The sequence below is a fragment of the Rhinolophus sinicus genome, chromosome 14 (assembly GCF_057876585.1).
Source record: "Rhinolophus sinicus isolate RSI-liver-muscle chromosome 14, RSI-T2T, whole genome shotgun sequence".
NCBI classification, from domain to species: domain Eukaryota; kingdom Metazoa; phylum Chordata; class Mammalia; order Chiroptera; family Rhinolophidae; genus Rhinolophus; species Rhinolophus sinicus.
Window position 1 is genome coordinate 28,901,633 of NC_142514.1, and position 24,304 is coordinate 28,925,936.

The following is a 24,304-nucleotide window of genomic DNA, read 5'->3' on the forward strand; positions in this document are numbered from 1 at the left end:
GGGAGGGTCACTCCTGGGGAGGAGGTGTCTGCCAATGGCAGTGTGTGTTGGGAGAACTGTGTGGTGTGTTCTCTTCACTGGGAGGGGCTGGACTAATTGAGGTATTGAGGCATGCACTGGGGTTGTTTGGGTGTGTGTGCACAAGCTTTGTGATCCAAGGACGAGCTGAATGGTAAAGCACGCATAAGTGTGTAAGCAAGCGAGTGTGCATGCTTCGGAATGTGAGCGTGTTTAAGTTCCAGAAAGTGTGAGCAGAAGTAAATGTGCCTGTGTGTGGAAGGGGAGGAATGCAAGGGTAAGCAAGCGGGGGCTTGTTTGTGAGCAGGAATGAATGTGGGAGTGGTAGGGAGGGTGCATGGGAGATTGAGAGAAAGCGATGGGGAGGGGAGGGGAGTGTGAGACCTGGCGCCAAGAATCATAGGAAGGTTTGGGTCTGTGCAATTGGGACACAAGTGAAAGGGACGTATGCAAGTGTGCATGTAAGTGAGCCAGTGTGTGTGAGTGGGTGTGAGTATGTGCATGGTGAGAGTGGTGGGACAGTGTGAGTCGGGACAAGTAGGAAGGACGATTCGCAGGGGTAACACCAACAGTAGTAAAAAGAGCGAGCTTTTTTATAAGCACTTGCTCTGAGCCTGGTGCTGACTTTCACGAACTTATTGAATTCTTCAAACATCTTATGCAGTCAGTACTGTGATGAAACTCATTTACAGATTAGGAAATAGTGGCTTTGAGCCGTTAAGTAACTTGCCCATACTCTTAATCACTACGCTATACTGCTTCATAATGAACGTGTGAGCAGGGGCCAAGTCATGAGTAAAGAAGAATGAGTGTCAGTGTGTGGTGTGGTGGGTGTGAGTTGGGGTGGGGGGGTAGGCTGAGTGTGCCAGATGTGGGTCCCAGAGGGGAGTCTGGGCAGCAGCTGTGGACACTGGGCGGGGCAGGGGCCTGAGCACAGTCTGAGTCAGCCTGAGTCAGGGCGTCTCTGCCAACCTGGCTTTCCAGCCCCACAGTGGCAGCCTGTGCCAGGGCCCCCAGCTAAGGATCCTCCCAGCTCTGGTATGGCCCCCAGCAGGCCTCCATCTCACAGAGGAGGCTGGGCCAGGGATAAAGACTGGCAGGAGGCCTACTTGGCCTTCAGGGTACCTGAGAGGGCAGCCACCAGTGTGGGCTCCCCAGGAAGGGAGAGCATATGAGAACTGTGGGAGGGGGTCCAGCAGTGATTTCAGACCCCTTGTGACTCTAAACAGAACCACCTGGAGAGCGTATGCATGTATGCAGAAGGGTATGGGGGACAGCCAATGGTTCCCATGCCCACCCTTTCCTACGGGAAGTGACTCAGGCAGATGTCATGCCAGGCATTTGCAAGCTAGGCCTGCTCCCACCCTGGGGGTTGAGGAGGTACCCCTCCAGCTCTGCTCCCATCCTCCCTCACCCTTGGCTCTACTCCTTGGGACCTAAGCTGGAAGGAAGGAATTTTTGAGAGGTTGTCTCCCATGACCTGGGGTCAGCCCTCCCACTCTTCAGAGAACTCTGCAAGTTGGTGTCTCCAGCCTCTTCAGGAGTATGGCACTGGCTGATGAGTTTGGGATTCTAGTCTCGGCTATTCCATCAGGGACAGTCACATCCCTACTCTGGGCCTCAGTTTCCTGATTGGCAAAAGAGAAATATTTTCCTAAAGGGACGTAAGGCATTGCTGGCAGAGCAGCAAGTGGTGTGGGCAAGCAAGGAACAGAGACAAGTATTGGGAGTTGGGGTTAGAGGTGTCAGGGATGAGTTGACATTTGAGCTGAACTTTGGAGGTGGAAGAATGTCCAATGAGGGCCTGGAGGAGGGGAAAGGGTGTTCTAGGTAGAGGGTGTTCTAGCCTGAGCAAAGGCTGGCAGGTGTTGTGGTGGCTGGAAACCTAGCCTAGGGCCCTGTGGAATGAGGTCATGGGCTGCCCAACTTCTCCGCCAGCCTCTCCCTTCTGAGGCCATATGATGATCTGATTAAGATCTGACTCCTCCACTAGCCTAAGCTGTAAGGGACCCCACTGTCTCTGTTTCTGCTCTTGCCATAGTGGCCGGAACAGTGCCTGGTGCATCAAAGGTGCTCAATAAATATCTGTTGAAAGAGAAGCTCCCCCCCCCATGCAGGATGAACTTTGGGGCAAGTGCTTGTTCCAATAACCGTATGTAAGAGCCTCCCATAGTCTTAACAGTGGTTTGCAAAGTGTGATCCTGGGTGCATCACCTGGGAACTTGTAACTTGTTAGACATGCAGTCTCCAGCCCCAACCCAGGCTTACCCCGTGGGGTCCAGCAATAATATGATTTCACAAGCTCTTCAGATTGATTCTGCTACACGTTAAACTTTGAGAACTGAGGCTCTAAAACTATGTGCACCCTAAGAGGCCATGAAGATGGAGAAGTTAAAATTTTGGCAAAGCCTCGCTGAGAACCCAGGTGTTCCTGACCCTTTTCGTTTCCCCAGACCAGTCTAAGGCACAACATCACCCGCCCCATCAGGTTTCTAAGACTTGGAAGCGCAGAGGGTCTAAAGTCAGGGGGCGGGGCCAAGTGCTCTGAGTCCCGCCCCATCCCCGTTGCCCGGGGAAACCCCGGGTTGTAACAATAACCCTCTGACGCTCTTCTGGGAGGGATCCTGCCGAGTCCGTAGGCGGGACGGCCCTGCATCGGACCAATGAAAGCTCTCGGGCCCCGCCCCCGCGCTCCCTCCCCCATCGCCGAGCAGGGGGCGGGGTCGCGCCTGCCTCTCCTTCCCTGCTCCATAGGCGGCGCTGTTGCTTGCAGGGGCTGCGACTGGGTCGCCCTGAGCCGCGCGTTCCGCGCTCCCACCCCCGGCCGGCAGGCGGGACACCCAGCAAAAAGAGGATTCCGCGGCCGCTAGCGGGCACGCCCCGCCCCTCCCGCTCTGGGCCCGCCCCCTCCCCGTCCCCCGCCCATCCCGAGGTGCAGCCGGCGCTGAGCGCGGCAGGCGCGGGAGCTGGCGTTGGAGCCGGAGCGGCGGCGGCGGCATTTACGGGGCGGCGGCGGCGGCGCGGGCTCCGGCACAGGCTCGGGCTCCGGCATGGTGCAATCCGGCCTCGTCCCGGGAGAGCGGGGCCCGCGCGCTGGGCTGGCGCCGGGGGAGCGGCGGCAGCGACGGTGGCGGTGGTGGCTGCAGGCGCAGGCAGGCGGCAGGTGCTAGAAGCGGAGCTGAGCGAGGTGTGTGCCCGCTGGGCTCCGGGGCTGCCGCCCCCTCATTGCCCCCATCTTTCCCTCCCTTTGGGCTTTCCAGCGAGTCCAGCCCCCTGTCTCCGCGCCCCGGCCCATGGCGCCCCGCGGTTGAGCCGGCGCCGCCAGGGACCCCTCCCGCGGGCCTCCCCGGGGCGTGCAGATCCCGGAGCCGCCCGCCCACCCTTCGCGGAGCCTCCCACACCTCCTCGCCCGAGTCGGGCGGGACCATGGCTGCGAAGCTGCGAGCGCATCAGGTGGACGTGGACCCGGACTTCGCGCCGCAGAGCCGGCCGCGCTCGTGTACCTGGCCCCTGCCGCAGCCCGACTTGGCCGGCGACGAGGACGGAGCGCTGGGTTCAGGGGTGGCTGAGGGCGCCGAGGACTGCGGGCCGGAGCGCCGGGCGACGGCCCCAGCGATGGCCCCAGCGCCGCCGCTGGGCGCGGAGGTCGGACCGCTGCGGAAAGCCAAGAGCTCCCGGCGAAACGCGTGGGGGAACCTGTCCTACGCCGACCTCATCACCAAAGCCATCGAGAGCGCCCCGGACAAGCGGCTCACGCTCTCGCAGATCTACGACTGGATGGTCCGTTACGTGCCCTATTTCAAGGATAAAGGCGACAGCAACAGCTCTGCCGGCTGGAAGGTGGGGGCGTCCGGCTGGAGAGGGGGGCTGGGCTCTCGGGCTGGGGCTTCCAGGGGCTGCTCGATGTGTCTGGGCTCCCGGCGGGCCGGCGGGAGGGAGGCCCCCAGCACCCCCAGGGGTCACAGAGTGTGTGCCCAGGGCGTGGGGCAGCCGGCAGACAGGAGGGGGCGTGCTGGGAGTAGCTTTGTGCATGCTCTGAATGTGGGTTGGGAGATCTGGTAGGGTGACAAGGAACTGCCACTTTGAGGTACCCCTGAGGGACACCCCCAGCCGGTTTTGGAGGGCATCGCAAAGGAACCCATTCCCAGACCTCGGACATTGGGGAGCCTTCTCTTACCCCCACGAATGTGTTTTGGGTTACTCTTGTTTTACCCTCTCCACTAGGGCACCTCCTTAAAGAGCTGGAATAATGACTTGGGTCAGTGACTGATTTCCCCCCAAATCTTTCCCACTGCTCTACATAGAGTTGGCCCTAGGATGAGGAGTGTGACCCTGGGCCCACAGTTCTTCCTGTGGTGCCAAGAGTTCACCCTAGGGCACCAGCCAGTCTGAAGTGGGGTGACTAGTCAAGTGACCTAGGATCTGAGTTGTCCATGGGGCAGCTGCTGTCCCCCTTGACTGGATCAGCAAGATGGGCTGGTGATGACCCCTGCTGGTGTGAGGGCAGGGTATTGAGGGCTGGGGATCTGTCCCTGCCCGCCCCAGGCTGTCTGTCTTCTACTTCCCTGGTTTTCTGAGACCAGATGCATTTGGGGGTGGGGGAGGGGACAGGGGTACCCCATGGAAGTCTCAGTGCCAGCCAGTAGAAAGGGGGGAGCCATCTTGGGAGAGAACAGGGGCTTGATGAGATTGTGGCCTCCAGACCCTCTTCTGGTCATCTTGTTGGGGAATGGGAATAGTCCGTGCCTTTGTAGGAGAAGAGGTTGGGGTGGGGGGCTGTGCCTAGGGCCTGTAAGCTGTCAGGCTCCCTATTGGAGAGCGGGGCTCTGCCAGGGAAGCATGCCTAAATGGAGGGAGGGAGCTCTGCCTGATGGTGTCTATAGACAGGGTCAGAGAAGGAGGTGTGCCAGTGGAGGAGGGAAGGCTTGTGGGCATGGACAGCTCTAGATGCCCAGTGGCTGCATTGTAGGGGTCACGGGTGCTCTGACCTGGGAGCCCATGGCTCTCGGGCCACTGTGGGGTGGGGGCACAGGCTGGAGGAACATACATGAATCTCCTTCCCCAGCCTTTCTTGTCCCCTTGAGCTAAGTCCCCACTAGAACACTTATTCCTCCCAAGTGGGTCCTGCCCTTGGGCTTTGCTCTCCCACCTCCCTTCCTGCTCCCCATGCATTGTCCCACTTTTCACTTCTCCCTGTAGATGTGTTTCCTGTCCTAAAGAGCACAGAGTTCAGATGCCTCTTCCTGGAAGCCTTCCCTAACCATTTTCAGCCAGCTTAGGACTCCCTCTGCTCTGGCCTCTCTCTGCTTGTCATAGGTCTTAGTGTTTTGTGTTCTGTCTCATTTCCCTTCCCCACCCCACCTTTGGAAGACAGTGGCAGTGTCGGAGCAATCTCTGTGCCCACAGCACCTGGGGTAGAGCCTGGCACCAAGGAGCCACCAGTGCATGTCTGGTGGAGGAGTGAAGAAATGGGTGTATGGTACAGAAAATGCCAAGGCCAGGGAGGGTGGTGTGGGCAAGTAAACCAGGAGGGCTTCCTGCAGGAGGTGGAGCTCCAGCGGGTCTTGATGGATTAGGGATGATGGGAGAAGATGGCAAGAAGGGGCATGAGGCTGGAAGCTGGGAGAGAACTACAGTTCATTGAGGGTCTCAGGGCCAAGCCCTACGCCAAGCACCTTCAGGCATCTGTGCCAGGTGTCTCCTTAAATGCTCTCAGCAGTCCCTGATGTGGGTGGTACTGTCACCATTTACAGAGCTGGGCACTGAGGAGCAGAGTGGAGGAGTGAACTGCCCAAGGTCACACAGTTAGTAGATGGAAAAGCTGGATTCCAGTCCAGGTGTTTCTCCCTCCAAGGCCCCATAAAGCCTGTAAAATAGTGTCCTGCTAGCACAGGGTGTGGAAGGGGGACACTAATGACTTTTGAACAGTGGCAAGTCTAAATCCTAGAATGTGATTGGGAATGTGCTTGGAGATAACTTAGTCCCAGAAGTTCATTTCTCAGACTGTGAGACTGAGGCCCAGGAAGGGGATGGGAGTCTTCTCAGGCCATCCGTGAGCTGCAGGCCCTGGATAATGGCCCAGGTCTCCCGCCCGCCCATTGGTTGTGATTGCCACTGCACCAAGCTGTGGGGGATACAGTGCTTCTCCTTGTGCCTGGGGTCAGGAAGGAAGGAGCCCTGGCAGGCCCGTCCTGGACTGGGGCATTGGAGAGGGAGTCTCAGGCCCGGGCTCCTGACCTGGGCCCTGGCAGAGACCACCTAGGCACTGGAGAAGGGCTGTTTAGGGGGACCTCTGGCCTTTGCCATCTCATCCTCTGTGGCTGTCTTCCTTCTACCCCCCACCTCCTTCCCCTCTTATTCGTCCCCCCAACCCCCATTCCCAGTCAACCCCTCCAGGGGGCCTGGTGGAGGGGCTATCCCAACTTCCAGCCAACCTCTGGTTAGCAGGGGCTATGGTATGCCTCAGGTGCCAGAGCTGGCATCAGGGCCCATTGTTCCTTTCTCCCTCCCCTCGCCCACATAAGTGCTGCACTTGGATCCCTAGGGTGTACCAAACCCTGTGTTAGATGGAGTGGGGGGACCAAAGAGGAAGGCATTAGACCTGCCTTCGGGACAGTCAGGGCTCTGCCAGTTCCACACCCAGGCCCAGTGTTTTACAGGCAGGAAGGGCCAGGGCTGGTGGTACGGGTGTGGGGAAGGTAGGTTAGATCCCCTGGGGAACGAAGCAAGCCCTCACAGAGAAGGTGGCACTTGATCTCGGCTACCTTCCTTGAGGTGTAGAATTTGAAGGAAAGTCTTCCAGCGGATGTTGACTGCGTACGCAAAGGCAAAGGAGGTGGGATTGAACATGAGTCTGGGCGAGGGTTGGGCATGACAGGCTGGAATCCAGGAGGGCTCCTAGGGATGGCACAGAGGTGGCAGGGGAAAGACAGAGTGGGACAGATCAGAAAGGGCTTCCGTGCTTGGCCTTTGCCTAGAGTGGCCCCACCTGTGATGTGGGGAGGTTGTCCGGCAAATCAGAGGAGGCAAGATCCGCAGCAGGTGCGGGACACCCACCGGGCTGAAGCCTTGGCGAGAGGCTGGGCTGGGTGCTGGGAACTCCACCAAAGAGTGTTCCCCTCAGTGAGGAGGGTCTCCAAGCCTGGGGCAAGGGTTGCACAGGAGGTCCTCGTCCCTCTGCAATGTCCCAGAAGTGTGGATATCTGACGTGCAGGTAGAGTCTCCCATTTCCTCTCAGACGCTCCAGACCCACCTTCCCTATCGATGGACTCCTCCAGGAAGCTTTCCAGGTTACTCTGGGTCCTGGTGCTCCTTCCACTTAGTACCCCTGGAGTTGTTCTGCCTGCTTTTCTGTTTCCTGGCTGCCAGTTCCCCTGGGAGCTCCTAGGCCAGGCCTGGGTGACTCCCATTCCTGTCCACAGGCCTGGTGGGGGAGGTGCACAGTGAATGGGGACTTCCCTTCTCCCTCAGGGCTTGGAGTAGCCTGGTTGTTGGGGGGTGAGATCAGGAGGGGTGGTGCTACCCCCATCTGGCCCAGGCTGGCCAGCAGGTCCTAGGTGGGGTGGGGATTAGAAGGGGGTTCTGCTACAGCTGGGTTGAGCAGTGGTGATGAGTGCAGGGGCACCCCCTTCTTTCCTCCCCCAACCTTGCTGTAGCAGGGCTCCCTCCTCCTCCTTTGTCCTCTGGGGATCCCCAGCCCCAAGGGCTGGTGGGGCTGTGGGAGGAGGCTGTGTGAGCCGGGTTGGGGGTGTCCTCACCCCCCCTGCATTGCAGGAGCGAGTGGGGGGCTGGCAGCTGGCCGCCTCCTGGGCACGAGCCTGTGCCAGCCGCTCCTGGCACAGTTGCTGGCACGCCCGGCAGACTCCCACGGCCACCTGCTCACACCCACCCACAAGCGCTGGCGCTGCGGGCCCTTCCGGCTTCCCAGGCCTCCCGGGGCCCCTCCCCCGCGCTCAGAAGCCCCCACCCCAGTCCTCTGCTCCCCACTGCCCCCCTTGGTCCTGTCTGCCTGCAGCAGCCCACAGCCCTGGCCTCACCCCAGCCAAACTTGGGGAGCTCAGGAGGTGGAGCACCGGGGGCCCCTGGGGTAGCTGCACTGCTGCGAGTTGGGGAAGGGAGGACTGGGAAGCAGACAGAACGACAGACAGGGTGAGGGCCCCGCCTGCCACCTGGCTCTGCTCCAGCGGGACGATGGCGGGCAGTGCCGTGCCAGGCGGTAATTGCAGACAGACTAATTTAAAGAGATGAGACAGTTATTTTTAACTCGTACTAAGGTGATGAACAGCGTGGGGGTTTGCGGGTTCGAAAGTTCAGTGCCCCCCAGCCCCCACTTTCCGCAGTTTGAGGCCCCCTTTCTCATGCTCTCAGGACTCCAGCTTCAGGACTGACTGAAGTGGGGTCTCTGCCAGAGAGTGAGGAGGGCTGAGAGGGCCAGGAAGGAGGCACCTCCTAGCCAAGCATACATCCCATCAAATTTTGGCCACCATTCTTCCAGGTGGGTATTAGGATCCCCGTTTCCCAGAAGGAGAAGTGACTTGTCCTGAGGTCACATCCCTAGGAAGTGGCAGGCCTGGGAATTGAACCCCCTTCTGATCCCAAAACTCAAGCTTTTCCTCTTAGGGCTGGAAGGAACTGCCTGTGTTTGGATTTTTAAAGGGTGCAGGCTTGTTCCTGGCAGCCTACCTTCTCCTGTTTTTGAGTGGCAGTTGGTGGTGGCCACCACATTCCATCCTTGGGGCTGTGGAAGCCCCTCTGTCAGTTTCTTAGGAGGTGTGAGGGGTGGCTGTGGACTGTGTGTGGATATGAGCCTCTGGGATATGGGTGCAGCAGCTGTAATGGGGAGCCCCTCCTTCCCTCACTGTCTCCTTCCCTTGTGGCTGGCTCACCAGTACCCCTCCCTATTGCAGCCTGTGGGGGTGGGTACCTGAGAAACAGGTATACATTGGTGTCCACCCCTTCCACAGCCAAATCAGACTTTTGATCTCTAGGGGTAGGAGGGGGTCACAGAGTTGAACACCCCCTTTCACGCCTCCTTCCCCAACTCAGTCCCTTCTCACACACTCCCAGTGATTGAGAGCTCATGACCTCTGGGACTGCTATTCTAGTGCTGGACAGGTCTTAACGTTAGGACTTTCCTTCTCCCAGCTGTGGCCCATTTCCCTGGCCATCACTTAGGGTGTCCTAGTTCAGCCCTTTGGGGTGAGTTGGAGGTGTGGCGTTGGGAGTGGGTGAGGGGTGGACAGAGCACCTGTAGGGAGCCTGACCCAGCGTGTGTGAACTGGAGCAAAGCTCTTTCCCATTCTGGTTCTCAGTGTTCGTGTCAGTGTCCAAAGGGCCTTAACTTGGTCTCTGGTCCTTTCAGCGCTGTGTCTGACTAACCTCTGGTTCCAGGAGCCATGGAGGGCTTAGTTGGGACCGAGGGCACTGCAGAAAGTACTGATAGGACTTCTCAAGGTGGCAGCATATGAGTATAGGTATGGATGGACTTGAACTTGGTACTCCTGTTTGGAGGTGCCTACCCTGCCCCTGTCAGTACCCAGGTGGCAGACATACTCTGGGCACAATGAAGGCAGTCCCAACTGGCCCCCAGAGCAGGCAGATGGGTAGTGCAGGGTGTTGGATGGGCGTTAACTGGGGCTCTGGGGCATGGGTAGGGCGCTCAGAGGGACAGCTGGATCTGGAGCACCCCCTTTCTTCCTGGCACCCTGGTTACCATGGAAACCAACTCCTGTTTGGGAGGGTTTGGCTGTTTGCTGCCTCTCCCCACCCCCCAACCCATATGTGGAGGTGGGAGGGGGGCCAGGTGGCATGTGGGGGAGGGGCCTCCCACACCCTCCCCCTAGGGCCTCCATCTTTGCAGAGAAACCTTTCTGGTCTCTAAAGGGGACGCCTTTTGTGGAAGAGGAACAAGACTTAAGAGAATTAACGTCTAGGTGCTAGGCAGTCAGTTGGGCACTTAACATAAATTCTCTCATTTCATCCTACCTGGGTCCGGCCAGGTATGTGTTTATAGTCCCATTATGCAGTTGAGGAAATGGAGGCCCAGAAAGATGAAGTCACTTGGCCAAGGCAGCATAGCTGGGATGAGGTTGAGCCTGAATTTCGATGGAGACCTGTCTGTTTCTACCATGTTCCACCATCTTCCAGTGCAGGTGCGCTCAGCTAGTGCTCCTGCCCCAAGGCTTGCTCATGCTCCAGATCCCTCTGGGACTCCAGTTCCCAAATCCAAACTGCTCTGTTTGGACCCCTGAGCCCCCTTGCTGGCCTTGTCCAGGCCCTGCCCTTCCTCCCACTTCCCTGCTGCCTCTGATCTCAGGCTGCCTTCCCACTGCCACCATTACACCTGACACTGGAGTTCTCAGCCCACACCCACTGCAGTTGTCACATGCTCACCAAGGCAGCTATTGACTCCCATGGACTGATTGATCCCTTGGGACACCCCTCAGAAATTAGGCGGGGTGCTTGGGTGATTTGAACAAAGCCCTACCTCCCAGGTGATCCTGAACCCACTGCATCTGCCTGAGAATTCCTGCCTTAAATCCTTAGCTGTTGGCAAACCTGGCTGATGATCAGAGTCCCCTAAAAGCTTTTAGTGAATATGGTGTCAAGTCCCCCTCTATATCACACTCTCAGCTGGTGGACTCTGGAATCTATATTTTAAAAGGTTTATCTGGTGATGGGTCCGATTCTGAACTGATGGCTAAGATAGTAACTTCCTGAGCTTCTGTTTGCCCCTCCTGCTCCCAGTGGACCAGCTCCTCCAAGCAGGCTGCCTGGATTGAGCCCACTCCTCTTCCTCACTCGTTTTTGAGCCCTTTGCAGTCAGCTCCAAGGCACTAACAGCCCCACTCCACCCTCCCACCCCCCCATCTCCAACACATTCGCACAGCTCCCGCATCTTAGAAATCATGCTGTAATGAACATGAAGAGAGAGAATGGTACACTCTGCCACTGAGAGCCTTTGGCTTCAGGATGGAGGGGAAATGTCAGTGTAATACTCAGAATGGTGAGGAGCCCGAAAGCCATAGCCCCTGCTATCTGACAGCTTTGCATCTAGTGGAGGAGACAAGAGCATGTGTATAACAGTGTTGTTCCTACAGGATCCAATCCTGGGTCCTTAGCGTGACTCTCAAGGCCTTGGCCACCTGGCCCCAGTCTACCTCTCTGGCCACATCACTCGCCGCTCCTGTCTTCTGACCCTTGCTGGAGCCACGCTGAACTATTCCAGCCCAGGCTTCAACACTCCTGTGCCATTACATGCTTTCGTTTAATTCTCATAGCGATGCTATGAAGCTGTGACTGTTCCTGCTCCTGTTTGGCAGATGAGGAGATGAAAGCCGAGAGAAATAAAGTGGCTTTCCCAGTAGCCCACTGTAAATGGCAGAAATGAAACTCTTCCCTAGGTCAGTGCTCTGGCCAAGCCTTTCCAAGCTGACCTCCCCTGTCCCCACCGCCATCATTGTCTCTGCTTCCCTTGGAGTTTGGCCCTGGGGCTTCCAGCCTGGGGGATGGCGCCATGGTCCCTAGTTTTCTCTGACAGAGAGATCCCTAAGGGCAGGGCCAGACCAGCCTGGTGATGTCTCCAACCCCATGCTGTCTTCCCCGCAACCCCCATCTGTAGGCCCCAAGATCGGTGGCAGCTTCCTCCATTGACTTTAATCCAGGCCCACTGTGCAGTGCTGCTCAGAGGAACTGGATAGTTCCCTGACCTTGAGGTGCCCCCAGGTCAAGCTGGGGTGATAAGATGAGGACTCCCGATTTTGATTCAGGATAAAGATTGCTCAGGGTCATGATGGAAGGCCAGATAATGAGCTGTGGGTGTTTGGACGTGGGGGAGTGGAACCAGACAAAGGAGGTCAAACCCTCAGGAGCTTCACACATCTGACTATTGGCCAGAGCCCACCAGGACTTGAAGATGGAGAAGCAAGCAGGGGCCTGACTGCGAGTGGCTTTGAATGCCAAGCTGGGGAGCTGGCACTCCAAGCTAAGGGGAATGACCCAGGCAGGAAGATCACTCAAGAGTGCGGTGTGGAGGGGAGAGGGTCTGGCTCAGGAGTCCAGTGTGGGCCTGGTCCTGGGGTTCCGGGGAGATGTGCCTGAGAGAGAATGGAGACCCACAGAGTCCAAGATGTCAGGCCTCACGTGCCATGCAGCACCCACTGGTGCCTTAAGGATCTGGGAGGTGAGAGTGCTACGGTTAGGAGTCTTGGAGGCAAGCAGGGAGGAGCAGATCCTAGCTCAGCCGCTTACCCTGTGTGGCCTTGGGCAACTGAGCCTCAGTTTCCTCCTCTACAAAATGGAATAATAACAGGACTTATGCCCAAGCTTTGTTGTGAGAATTACAGGAGAGATACATGTAAAGTGCCCAAGAAATCTTAGCAAATATCATTACTGTTATTCATTGCTCTGGGAAAGGAAAAGAACCATCTCCCTACTACTGTGTAGAGTGGGAGTCCCGGAGCCCTGGTGTCTGAGAGTCACTGACGTGTGTGAGTGTGTGTGTGTGTTGGGCAAGTGGAGGATCCTTCCTCTAATGCCTCCCGTTCTGTCCCTGAGGAATCAGATATTCAGGATGTCCAAGCTCTGTCCCGCCCTTAGGTTGAGCCCCTGCCTTCTAGCCTACAGAGCCTTCCCCAGGGCCTTGGGAGGCATGCAGGCAGGGTTTACGCTCTGTGTTTTTACAGATGACTTGCTCCAGGTCACCCTTGAACCTAGGGCTGCCTGCACCTGGACACTGGCTCCTCTTTGCCCACTGGGAGACTGTGTGACCTTGGGCATGGCCCTTCCCTCTCCGGCTTTGAGTCCTATCTAGAGATCCGAATTCCCCTCCCCCAACACTGAGAAGCCGTGATGCCTCCTCCATCCCTCTTCTCCCCTCCCCCTGTCCTCAGCTGGCCTTGCCTCCTCTGTAACCTGAGCTGGGGCTGTGGGGGAAGGGGCTTACCCTCTGCCTGAGGCACCTGCTAGCAGAGCAGATGTGAAGGGATGGGGGCCCCTCCCCAGGAGATTGCAGGCTCTTAGCCCAGCAAGGCTGGGGCTGGGACTGGGACACGGGCAGGCAGTGCATAGCACACCCAGCCCTGCCCTCTGGCCTCTGCACCCAGAGCTTACCCTGAGCACTTGTTCATTTTTCAGCGGACATTCATGCTCCAACATGTCCTGTAAGGACCTCTCAGTCATCTTCCAGGAGCAGACAGATGGCAGATGAGGGCCAGTGCTCCAGTCTGGGTGGGCTGCCCTGGGCTCCTGGAGCCCCTTGGCTTGTGCACAGAGGGCCAAGGGTGGCCCCTGGGGGCGAGCCAGTGTCTGTGCGGGTGGCCATGCCCCTGGGAGAGCAGATGGTTCTCTTGGCGCCATGCCTACTCTTCCTCTTTTCCCTCCTGGAGCCAGCCTGCAGGGCTGGGGCACAGCTGCTAGGCCCTCCCCAGAGCCAGGCTCAGGGCAGGGATGGGTGAGGTCACTGCAGCTGCTCCCAGAGCCTGTGCAGGGGTGTGGGAGGTGCCGGTGCAGAGGGAGGGAGGGGGCTCAGACAGGAGAGACACAGGGGCCTGAGTGGCTTTGCACCTAGGGATCCCCTTTAATACTGGATGGGGGAGGAAAGTCTGGAAGGGTTGCTGAGTCAATGTGGACAGCCCCCCTGTCCCCACCCCATGCCTACCCTGGAGCTTCAGCCTGGCCCAGGCTCCTCCCTAGAGGCATCTTAGAGTGGGAGGAAGAGCAAGGGCTTTGGTGTGAATTCTGCACCCTGTGACCTTGGGCAGGTCAGTTTGTCTCTTGGAGCCTCAGTTTCTTATCTGTAAAATGGGGGAAATAAACCCATTCAGAGGGTTGTCACAAAGACAGCAGGATTTAATCCTTGAATGTGAGCACAGTGCATGGCCTGTAGTGAATGTTCAGTAAATGGTCATTTCTTTACTTCCTCACTTTGCTGATTTTTTACCCAGGCACCAGGAAGTGCTGAAGAATAGGGAGGTAGCAGAGGCAACAGGAACAGGAGGGGAAACCAGGAGGGAGGAGGTGAGGCCTGGAGCTCTGGCCTGAGGTTTGCTGAACAGAAACTGCATGGAATGGCCAGGTCTGAGTGGTTCATGGATGCTGAGCGCTCCATCCTATGTGTGACTTACTGTGAGCCAAGGACTGCCCACCAAGTTCAAGTGGGGAGGCAGACTTACACCCAGTTATAGTCCAGTTTGCAGTTAGATTTCTGCAGTAGCACTGAGGTGAGACTAGGAAGAAGCCACAGAGCTAGCCTTGATGGAGCAGCAGGAACTGGTCGAGCAGAGAGAGAGAGGGAAGGGCAAACGGAACAGAGTGTGCAAAGTCATGGAGCTATGAGATATCCAGGGTGGCTAGAGTCCGAGATGGGCTTAAGGGAATGGAGGTGATGAGGCTGGAGAGCATCAGAGGGCTCTTGAATAGCAGCCTGTAGTTGGACCCAAGTCCACAGGGGATGAGGAGCCACGTAGGGGTGAGCTTGGACTTCTGCTGTTGGTTTGCTGCCCAGGTTGGATGTGAGGGCTCTGCTGTCTCTGGGGTGGGTGTGGGGGTGGGGGATGCCAGGACCTGCCCCTTGACCTCATGCCATGCTTTGGACATTTCGTTCCTCCTGGCCTCTGGCTGACCACTGCTGTTCCACTGCTGCTGACCCCTAAGCCCACCTACCTGTCAACACCTGTGGCCCTGGTGCCTCCTACCGCTCTTCTACTACAGACCCTAGTACCAAGGATTTCTACATGGCCTTGGTCTCTGTGGTCATCCAGGTCACCCTTTCTGCCAGGAAGCCTGCCTGGACTAAGCACCCAGCTTCCCCCCAGGCAGCACTGCAAGCGACCCCTGGAGAGTCTGTGGCTCTGTGTGGGACAGGTGTGTATTCTGGGGCCACCAGACTGGGGCCAGAGTGAGGTGGGGGGGGGGGGTAAAAGGTGCGGCAGGGGCTCTGAGACAAGGAGGTAGGAGGGTCTTGATATGTGGAATCTCATCCAGGTCCCAGCCCTCCCCCATGGGAGTCAGGCTTGTTACCCTCTTTAACAAGGAAGGCCCGAGGCCACTGAATGAAGTTGGGATTACAGCTCCTGCCATTGACCTTTCTTCATGCAGAAAGGGAGGGAAAGAAAGAGGGCGAGAGGAAACGGGAGTCATGGAAAGGATCAGAGTGCTCAGATAGCCCCACAGGTGGTCTCTGCTCAGAGAGCCACAGAGGAAGGAGCTAGATAACCATCCCACTGGGTAGACTGGCTCAGTTTGCTGAGGGAGGGGCTGGGATGGACCTTGGGCAGTGATGGAGCCTGGAGAGGCATCCTCTCCTGGCGCTGGGCTTTGATGCATAGACACAAGACACAGAACTGAATTGGAAAGATCCTAGAATTACCTAGGTACCAGGGAAGCCAGGAGGTAGTAGAGGGCTTGAGGTGGATAGGGGCACAAGCCTTAGGTCTCCTGTCTCTGATAAAAGCGGAAACTTGGGCTTGAGAACCAAGGCAGGGATGGCCACTAACATGGGCAGCAGGAAAGTGGCTCCCACCACACTTGGGGCTATGGGTGGGAAGAGCCCTGATTTTGGAATTCAACAGCCCTGAGACCTACACCTGGCTCCATCACTTCCCAGCTTCATGGCCTGGGGAGTCATTTAACCCACCTGAGGCTAAGTCTCCCCCTCCCCCTTTGTAAAACGGTACCTCTTCACGGGATGGTTATCAGGATTAAAAGAAGTATCTGTGAAGAACCTCGCCTGGGTCTGGCATTTAGTAGGTGCTGCCCTTCTCCTGCCTCAGTTGTTTGAAGCACATACCAATGGTGTGACAGAACTGGTTTGCACTGGGTCGTGAGAGCCAACTGTGCACACTTCTTCCCAGTTCTGCACTCAGTGACCACGTCATGCTGGCAGCTTACAATTGGCTACAATGGGAGTATCCATACCACAGAAATCAGCAAATGCTACAAATCAAATCAGGTGGGATGTTTTCCCTCCTGGAGAACTGGAGGAAATCCATGCGTGGGCACTCTTTAGCCCTAGAGGGGTCAAAACAGGAGGTGGGGCAATGGTGGAGTGCTGGCTGGGCCAAGCAGCCTAGAACTCAAAGTCTATGGGCCCTTTGGAGGCCGGGGAGATTGGACATCTCGTGCTAGGGAGCCCTCTGTAGACAGGGGGCAGGGTATAGTGGGACCCCTCTTGTCTCCCCAGTCTCCCCTCCTACTCCCACCCTCCTCTCTCGAGAGATCTAGTGGACTCTGGCTGGAGGAGTAAGATTGGCTGAGGTTGAGCTATCAGAATGAAGCTGTGCTGGAGGGAGAAATGAGGTTGTACTGGAAGATAAACGAGGTTGTACTGTCAGGGAATGAGGTGGTAGTTGGAGGCAAGGTGAGGCTGCATTATTAGATAAATGAGGTTGTACTGTCAGGGGATGAAGTGCACTTGTAGGAGAGATGATGTCCTGCTGCATCAGTCGGGTTGCACCGGCGGAGAACACAGCCACGCCACGGGAGGAAGGAGAGACTCCGACGTGGAGGATAAATGAGGGTGTCCTGCTGGATAAATGAGGGGGCCCGTCAGGTGAATGGAGTGCTGTTAGCAAATGAGGTTGTACTTGCTGGATAAATGGGACTGGTGTGCTGGATAAATGGGGTTGTGCTGTCAGATGGATGCATTATTGCTCGTGGGCAAAGGGTGTCCTGCTGGATGGATGAGCTGCCACCACCAAACCGATCAGCCCCTGTCCATGAGGGAGGCACCATCCGCAAGGATGAGGTTATTCTGTTCCCACTGGGGCTCCTGGAGTGTCTTCTGGCTCAGGTGTTACAGGCTGGGAGGGACATTGGCCGCAGCAAGCCCTGGGTTACCCATCTAGCTGGGAGGCAGGAGGGAGCAGGGGGTGCTGGGACGGGCAGCTGCACTGTTCACCCTGTGAAACCATCTTCACCTCATGGAAGCCCTTACTCCTCTGCGGTTCCCTCGGCGGATCATACTCTTCCTGACTTGCTCCACCCCGTACTCGTCTCTCCTTCTGACCATGTTGCCCAGTTTGGAGAATTCCTCATAAAACTTATCTTCTAGTATAAGGGAAACCAGATAATAAACAATATAAATTATATATTTCAATATACAACATATATTAACATAAGTACGTATATATAAATTATATATGAATTTAGAAAGTGATAATGGCTTTAGAAAAATGTAAAGTAGGATAGGGGACCAAGAAATGGCAGAGAGGAAGAGCAGTTGTTAAGAGTGGGCAGGACGGACCTCGTTGGGAAAGGTGACATCTGAACAAAGACTGAAGGAGATGAGGGATTGATGTGTCTGGGTGAACAGTGTTCCCCTGGGACAGAGGCCCCGAGGTGGAACTGCCTGGAAGGTGGGAAGAATCAAGTAGGACAGCGTCAGGGGAGGAGTCCCAGGTCACAACGGGGCTTGTCTCTCTGTTCTTTGCTCAGCGAGAAGGGGTGCAGCGGAGGGTTCTGGTGTCATTGAAAGGATCACTCTGGCTGCTGTCTGATGGACAGCTGTGGGGAAGAGAGGGTGGAAGCAGGTGGCCGTTTGAGGAAATTGAGGTTCAATGCATCTTGCTCTAGGGCCACATTGTTTGTGAGGGTTGGAGCCAACACGGATCCAGACCAACACCGGAGCCCATGCACTTTGCCCTGTGCCAGCCTTCTCTCTCTGGAGGCTGGCCTCCCTGGCCCTAGTTCTGAGGGAGAGTGGGATGGGCATGGGATGGCCACTGTCCCTTCACTGTGCCCCTGATGGTCTCCCTGAGGTCCTGAGTCAGGGGGTGTCCTATCTCCCCTGGGAACCTGCCCCAGGTCTGCCTCACAACCCCAGAAGCTGGCCCAGCTCTGAGCACCAGGGGAGCCTGGGCATGCCAGGGCGTGGCTGTGGTGGCGGGTTGCTAGGTGACGCCAAGAGGGAGCCCTGGTTACTGCTGCTGGCAGAGGTGTCTCCCTCCTCTGCCTCCCTCACCTCCTCTGTGGCCTCTAACCTCCCAGAAGGCCTTGTGGGTGAGATGTGATCAGCGCTTGCCCCTGGATCTTGGCCCAGAGCTCGGATTGGTACCAAGTGGCTGGGCCCTGAGGAGCCGGACTGGGCTGCGGGGCCTAGACTCTTGGGGCACAGCTCTAAGGGCACACCTGGTGCAGAGCTCAGCTCAGTAATCAGAGGCCAAGGCCCTTGCCCAGCTCTGGGCCACCTATCTGGGTGACCCTCCATATGGCCTGAAGAATTTCTCCCAATGGCAGAGTTCAGGGGAGGGTGCTGAGCGGCCAGGGCTCTAGCCACCACTGCCCCTACCCCTGCTGCTTTGAGTGTGTAACACTCAAGCTTTGCATTAGAGTCCACTTACAAAAAGTTCCACAACTTTAAAAAAGTCCATCCTCTGGACTGGATGATTCTTTCATTGTTAACCTGAGAATGTCCTCAGGACAGTTGGCCCATCTTACCAGTTTACAGGTAGGGAAACTGAGGACCAGATAGGAAGATGGACTTGCCACAGGTCAGGCTTGGTGGAGGGGCAAGAGCACCAAGCTGGGGGTCAGGAGGCTTGGGCTCTAATCCCAGCTGTGCCACCAGGTCCTGGGCAACTTTGGGCAAGTCCTTTCTTCTCTCTGGGTCCAATCAGCTGTGGTTTCAGGCTGGGGCTCAGGGTCCCAGGGGTACTAGGCTGGGTAGGGAACAAAGAGAGGAAGGATAGAAAGCTTCACAGGCCTGGAACATGTGTTCTTGGTGGTAATCTAAAACATTTTTATTGATATTTAGGAAATTTGCATGCATTGTGGAGTTCAATGCAAAATTGCCTTGTATTCTAAAAAGCACAATACTTGTGAGGAATTTTGACCTTTTACATTGCCCCGTCTTCCCGTGCTGCTAGTTTCTAGGGATGGTTTACATGGAACGTTTGAGAAGCACTGGAGTACTGGTTTCCTCAGATGCTTTGGAAATTGTCTGACTCGTTTCTCTCCCCCATGGTGGAATGAGATATCCTTTAGACTCAGAGTGAGACTAACCTGAAGTCAATACCTGGCTCTGCCACTTAAACTGTGTGACCTTAACCTCTCTGAGCCTCACTCTCCTTATCTTGAGATAGGGATCACAATCCCTGACTTGTATGGAGTTTGATAGAATGATTACATGAGATAAAGTACTTATAACGCCCAAGGCTGAATAGGCAGGTACTGAGTAGGTGCTGGTACTGGGCGATGTCCTTCCTCTTCCCTCCCTCCCTCCCTCCCTAGCAATCAGAACCAGGCTGGCACATGGTGACATTGATAAAGAGATGCTGCCTGACTGACCTCCAGCTGGAGAAGCTGGGAGGTGGAGCCTCTGCTAAGCCAGATAGTCCCATAAGGGAGAACGGAGGCCTCTGAACACAGGTGTGGGGGAGGGACTGGGGAGCCAGGTGCAGGGCAGGAGTGGGAAAGGGGGTATCTACTCAAGGGAACACAGCTCCCTGGGGGCCCAGCTCCCCTCCTGTCAGGGCCCCAGGAGAAGCCAGGCAGGGCAATGCTGGGAGGAGCCTTGGGGCCCCAGCTGTCACCTCCCAAGACTAGAAAGTGCCAGAGATAGGGCGCCTAGAGCCCTAAAGAGTCAGGTCAGCACCTGGAGCTGGGGCTGAGGGAGGGTACCCTGGGCAACAGAAAGGGACCTTCCTTCTGGAGACTGGTGGGAGGGAGGCAGAAGGGAGAGCCCTCATGATTCAGTGGTTACAGGGCTGGGTGGATGAAGAGTTAAGAACAATTCCATGAGCTGGGCAGATCTGGAGTGGTACCTGGCACTGCTGCCTGTGGGACTGTGGGCAAGTTACATCATGCCTCTGGGCTTCCATTCCCTGGTAAATGAGATGGGTGTAATGCCAGCTTTCCACAGTTGTTGGTGCCCAGGCACAGTTACACTCGGCATGATATAGAGGAGGGAGAGACAGAGCAGGTCTATCGGGTGATCTAAGAGGTGAGGTCTTCTGGACAGGCTGAGGGATTTAAACATCGTTTATGAGCACCTGGTGTGTTCACCAAACACTACCCACACAATTTCAGGTAATGATCTAACAGCCTTCTGAGGTGGTTACTGAATGTCACCCATTTTTTCAGGGTAGTTCACTGAGGCACTGAGGCTTACAGAGATTGAGTCAACAGCCTATGATCACATAGCTAGGTGGCTGAAAAGTCAGGTGTCCTGCCCAGCCATTCTGATACCCAAACCTATGCTGTTTGCACAGCAGTGCCTGAGCTGGAGGTCAAGGCCACCAGGTGGGAGGTCCCAGAGATGGGGCATGGCAGGCCCAACAGGTTCCTGTGAGGTCAGTCAAGCTGTGGCCTCCCGTTTTCCTCTGTCCCCAGGACAGGCTTGGCAAAACCAGGCAGTGATGTGGGAAGCACTAAAGTCGGGCACAAAAGGCATTTAGAAGAGGATATGTATGTACAGGGGTGACAAAAGTGAAGCTCAGGGAAGCACCCAGGACAGCAGAAAGGCTATGTAGCCTTGAGAAAGCGACTTCACCTCTTTGAGCCTTGGTCTTCTTATCTGTAAATGGGCATTATGCCACCTGCTTTGTGGGGATTTGTGAAGGTTCCACCAGGAAGGGGCTTTGAGAACAGTTACTCTGCTTCAGGTTGATCAGGAAGAGAAGGTGGGCTGCAACCCAAAGGGTAGGCCGGAGAGCTGGACAGGCCTGAAGGCTGGCACTGAGCAGAGGTGGGGTCAGAGGTGTCCATGTTCCTTGGATGTGCTTTGAGGGGCTTGTTGGGATCCGAGGTGTCTGTAGTGGTCATGGAAGCGCAGAGTTCAGGGGAGATCTCAGAAAAGCCTCGGGCCTCTACCCACCTTGGGGACACCCAGCCTGTTCTACTTTCCCTGGCCAGGCCCTCCTAGCAAAGGGTTAACAGTCTTCTCTACCTGCAGTTGCATTTTAAAGACATGAAATTAAAGCAGGTAATTTATTCTCCCCACACACGAAAGAGCAATTAGTTCTAAACAGGGCTTAATCAGTCACCGCGAGATTGATTTCTGGAGCCCTGGGTTTTCGGGCTCCTGGCGCCACGCCAGGCTGGGGAGGGAGGGGGCAGACAAATGAGCCGCTGCAGCATGAGCCCCTACATAATCTGCTGGGGGGCCTTGGCAGCTTGGCTAGCCCCCAACAGGGCTTGGTTGAGTCGGGGAGAGGGGGTCCTGCTGCCCTGCTGCCGGCCCGTAAGAGTAGCCCTCAGGGTTTGGCCTTGCCTCCAAGGAAAGGCTGGGCACAAAGCCCTGGCCCCACCCTCTGGGCAGTGCCTGTGGGGGCGGGGGAGGGGGAGGGGTATGCAGTTCTGGGGTCTTGGATGGATAGTCTTGAGTATGTCTGACCTGGTACTTACACCTGCTTCCCTCACCCGTTCACCCTTTCCATCTTACCTATCCCCTCCCCCTTCCTCATTCTGGCTCTTCTCCATTCTCTTATCCTCTCCTTTTCTCTATTTTTTCTCCCCTTCCTCTTTCTATCATTTCCCCATCTTTTCCCATGGTCTCACTTCCCACTTCCCCACCCATGCCCTTGTCTCTGGCCACAGAACTCCATCCGCCACAACCTGTCGCTGCACACCCGTTTTATCCGCGTGCAGAACGAGGGCACAGGCAAGAGCTCCTGGTGGATGCTGAACCCTGAGGGCGGGAAGACCGGCAAGACGCCGCGGCGCAGGGCAGTGTCCATGGACAATGGGGCCAAGTTCCTGCGCATCAAGGGCAAGGCAAGCAAGAAGAAGCAGCTGCAAGCACCTGAGCGAAGCCCCGACGACAGCCCTCCGGGCGCACCAGCCCCGGGGCCAGTGCCTGCCGCAGCCAAGTGGGCCACCAGCCCGGCCTCACACGCCAGCGACGACTACGAGGCGTGGGCCGACTTCCGCGGTGGCAGGAGACCCCTGCTTGGGGAGGCGGCCGAATTGGAGGACGACGAGGCTCTGGAGGCCTTGGCTCCTTCGTCGCCGCTCATGTACCCCAGTCCGGCGAGCGCGCTTTCTCCTGCGCTAGGTGCGCGCTGCCCAGGGGAACTGCCCCGCCTGGCAGAGCTGGGAGGTCCGCTGGGCCTGCACGGAGGCGGCGGCGGCGGCGGCGCAGGACTGCCCGAGGCCCTGCTGGACGGCGCGCAGGACGCGTACGGGCCGCGGGCCCGCGCCGGGACGCCCGCCTACTTCAGCGGCTGCAAGGGCGGCACCTACGGCGGGGGTGGGGGTTTCGGTCCGCCGGCGCTGGGCGCGCTGCGCCGCCTGCCCATGCAGACCATCCAGGAGAACAAGCAGGCCAGCTTCGCGCCCGCCGCCGCGCCCTTCCGCCCTGGGGCGCTGCCCGCGCTACTGCCGCCGCCGCCGCCGCCCGCGCCCCGCCCCGGCCCGGTGCTGGGCGCGCCTGGGGAGCTGGCGCTGGCGGGCGCGGCTGCCACCTACCCTGGCAAGGGGGCGGCCCCATACGCGCCACCGGTGCCCTCGCGCAGTGCCTTAGCCCACCCCATCAGCCTTATGACGCTGCCCGGCGAGGCAGGCACCGCGGGCCTGGCGCCGCCGGGCCACGCTGTCGCCTTTGGGGGCCCGCCGGGCGGCCTCCTGCTGGACGCGCTGCCCGGGCCTTATGCGGCCGCCGCCGCCGGGCCGCTGGGTGCCGCGCCCGACCGCTTCCCGGCCGACCTGGACCTCGACATGTTCAGCGGTAGCCTCGAGTGCGACGTCGAGTCCATCATCCTTAACGACTTCATGGACAGCGACGAAATGGACTTCAATTTCGACTCGGCCCTGCCTCCGCCGCCGCCCGGCCTGGCGGGAGCCCCGCCCCCCAACCAGAGCTGGGTTCCTGGCTGAAGGCCGCCTCCCACGCCCCGGGTGCCCGCCCCGTCCCCAAGGGGCTTCAGTCTTCCCATCCTGATCCCCGGGACCCCACCCCCGATTCCAGCTCCGCGGGAAGATCTTGGAGGCAACCCCAGCCCTGCTAGAGACATCCCTCAGAAGTTGGCCGCTGAGGGATGTGGGAGGGAGGGGCTGGGGCGCTCCATTCCTGCCCAGACTCCAGAGAGCCGCTCCCCCTACTCCCGGGGAAGGAAGCCTGGGGGTGGAGGCTGAATTCGGGCTAGGTGGGAGTGGGGAGGAGCGAGATAGGCTGCGCTGGTCCGAAAAGCCAACCCGGGGATGGGGCAGGGCCTCTCCAAATCTTTGTTTCCTTGGCGGGGGCGGGGGGCGCTTGGGGTGATGAACTGCCCACCCCAAACTCCGTCCGATCTGATTCTCAACTGACACTTTACACTGGTCTTTGCCTCACCCTTCGAAAGCCAGCAGCCCCCCTCCGGAAAACACATCTATCTATTAGCTGTGCACCCTGAACTGTCCCTCCTTCAGCCCTAACCCTCTCCGGCCCTTCCCCTCCATGGCTAAGCCCCTCCCTCCCATCCTTGTCAACCCTCGCTTCTCTCCTCCCCAGTCGGAGTCAGTCGCCCTTTCCAACACCCCCCCCCGCCCCAATACTGGTCTCAGCCTCTCCAGCGGGCCTCAGTTCCGGACCCACCCCCTAACCTGACACCCCTTATTCCGTGCCGGTCCTGGCTCCTCCCATATTTATAAGTGTCGGGTCGGGGCGGGCTGTGGGCGCGGCGTCCCCGGCGCATATCGTAGGCTGTGTACCGTGGCCGTGCCGTCAGCGTGTGCGTGTGCGTGTGTGCTGTGTCGAGGCCGTGTAGAGTGCATTGTACAGCATATTTTCATGAATAAAATTGTTTTAAATATTTCCCGCGCCTTGGGTTAGCAAGGGGAGTGGCGGCGGCGGAGGATAACTGGCAGGGATTGTGGGGGCGGGTTTCCAGTGTCTGAGCCCCGTTTGTGGCTTTGTGTCAGAGTATGTGTCAGCATTCCCTGATGCCTATAGGCTCAGCACACATTGGTTAAGCGCCTATTGAGTTCTGGATGCTGGGGATGTGCCTATGGAGGTCTGCACCTGTTTCTGTAAACATGTGCATGCAGGAAGTTTCTGGCCTGGGGAAATTCTGTCCTGAATAAGCCTCAGTTGGGAGAGAAGGCACAGGTATTTATTGAGAACCTGTTAGTGTCAGGTTCTGTATTAGGTATGATTTTTGTTCCCAATGAACAGATGAGAAAACGGGAAATGGCTTGGGAAAGCCAGGAGGGGTGGTGGAAAGGAGGCCTTTGAAGGCACACAAACTTCTGTTAGAATCCATCCATTCCCTGCCATTTTTACCAGCTGCGTGACCTTGGGCAAGTTTTCAACCTCTGTAGCCTTGCTTTCCTGGTCTAGATGACAGGATAGTAGAACCCATCGCATGGGTTT

At 57.5% G+C, this 24,304-nt stretch overlaps 1 protein-coding gene across 1 annotated transcript; it reads left to right on the top strand.

Annotated features, from left to right (window-relative positions):
• Positions 1-2,554: 2,554 nt before the first annotated feature.
• On the top strand, positions 2,555-23,747 carry FOXO6 (forkhead box O6). Its single transcript, XM_019737090.3, has 2 exons — positions 2,555-3,858; positions 21,553-23,747. The coding sequence occupies exons 1-2, from the start codon at positions 3,445-3,447 to the stop codon at positions 22,828-22,830; spliced, it is 1,692 nt and encodes a 563-aa protein (XP_019592649.2). The 5' UTR covers positions 2,555-3,444; the 3' UTR covers positions 22,831-23,747.
• Positions 23,748-24,304: the final 557 nt, after the last annotated feature.

Coding starts and splice junctions, on each gene's coding strand:
- FOXO6 (XM_019737090.3), top strand. CDS start 3,445: ATGGCTGCGAAGCTGCGAGCGCATCAGGTGGACGTGGACCCGGACTTC. Junction 3,859..21,552: donor ACAGCTCTGCCGGCTGGAAG/GTGGGGGCGTCC, acceptor CTCTGGCCACAG/AACTCCATCCGCCACAACCT.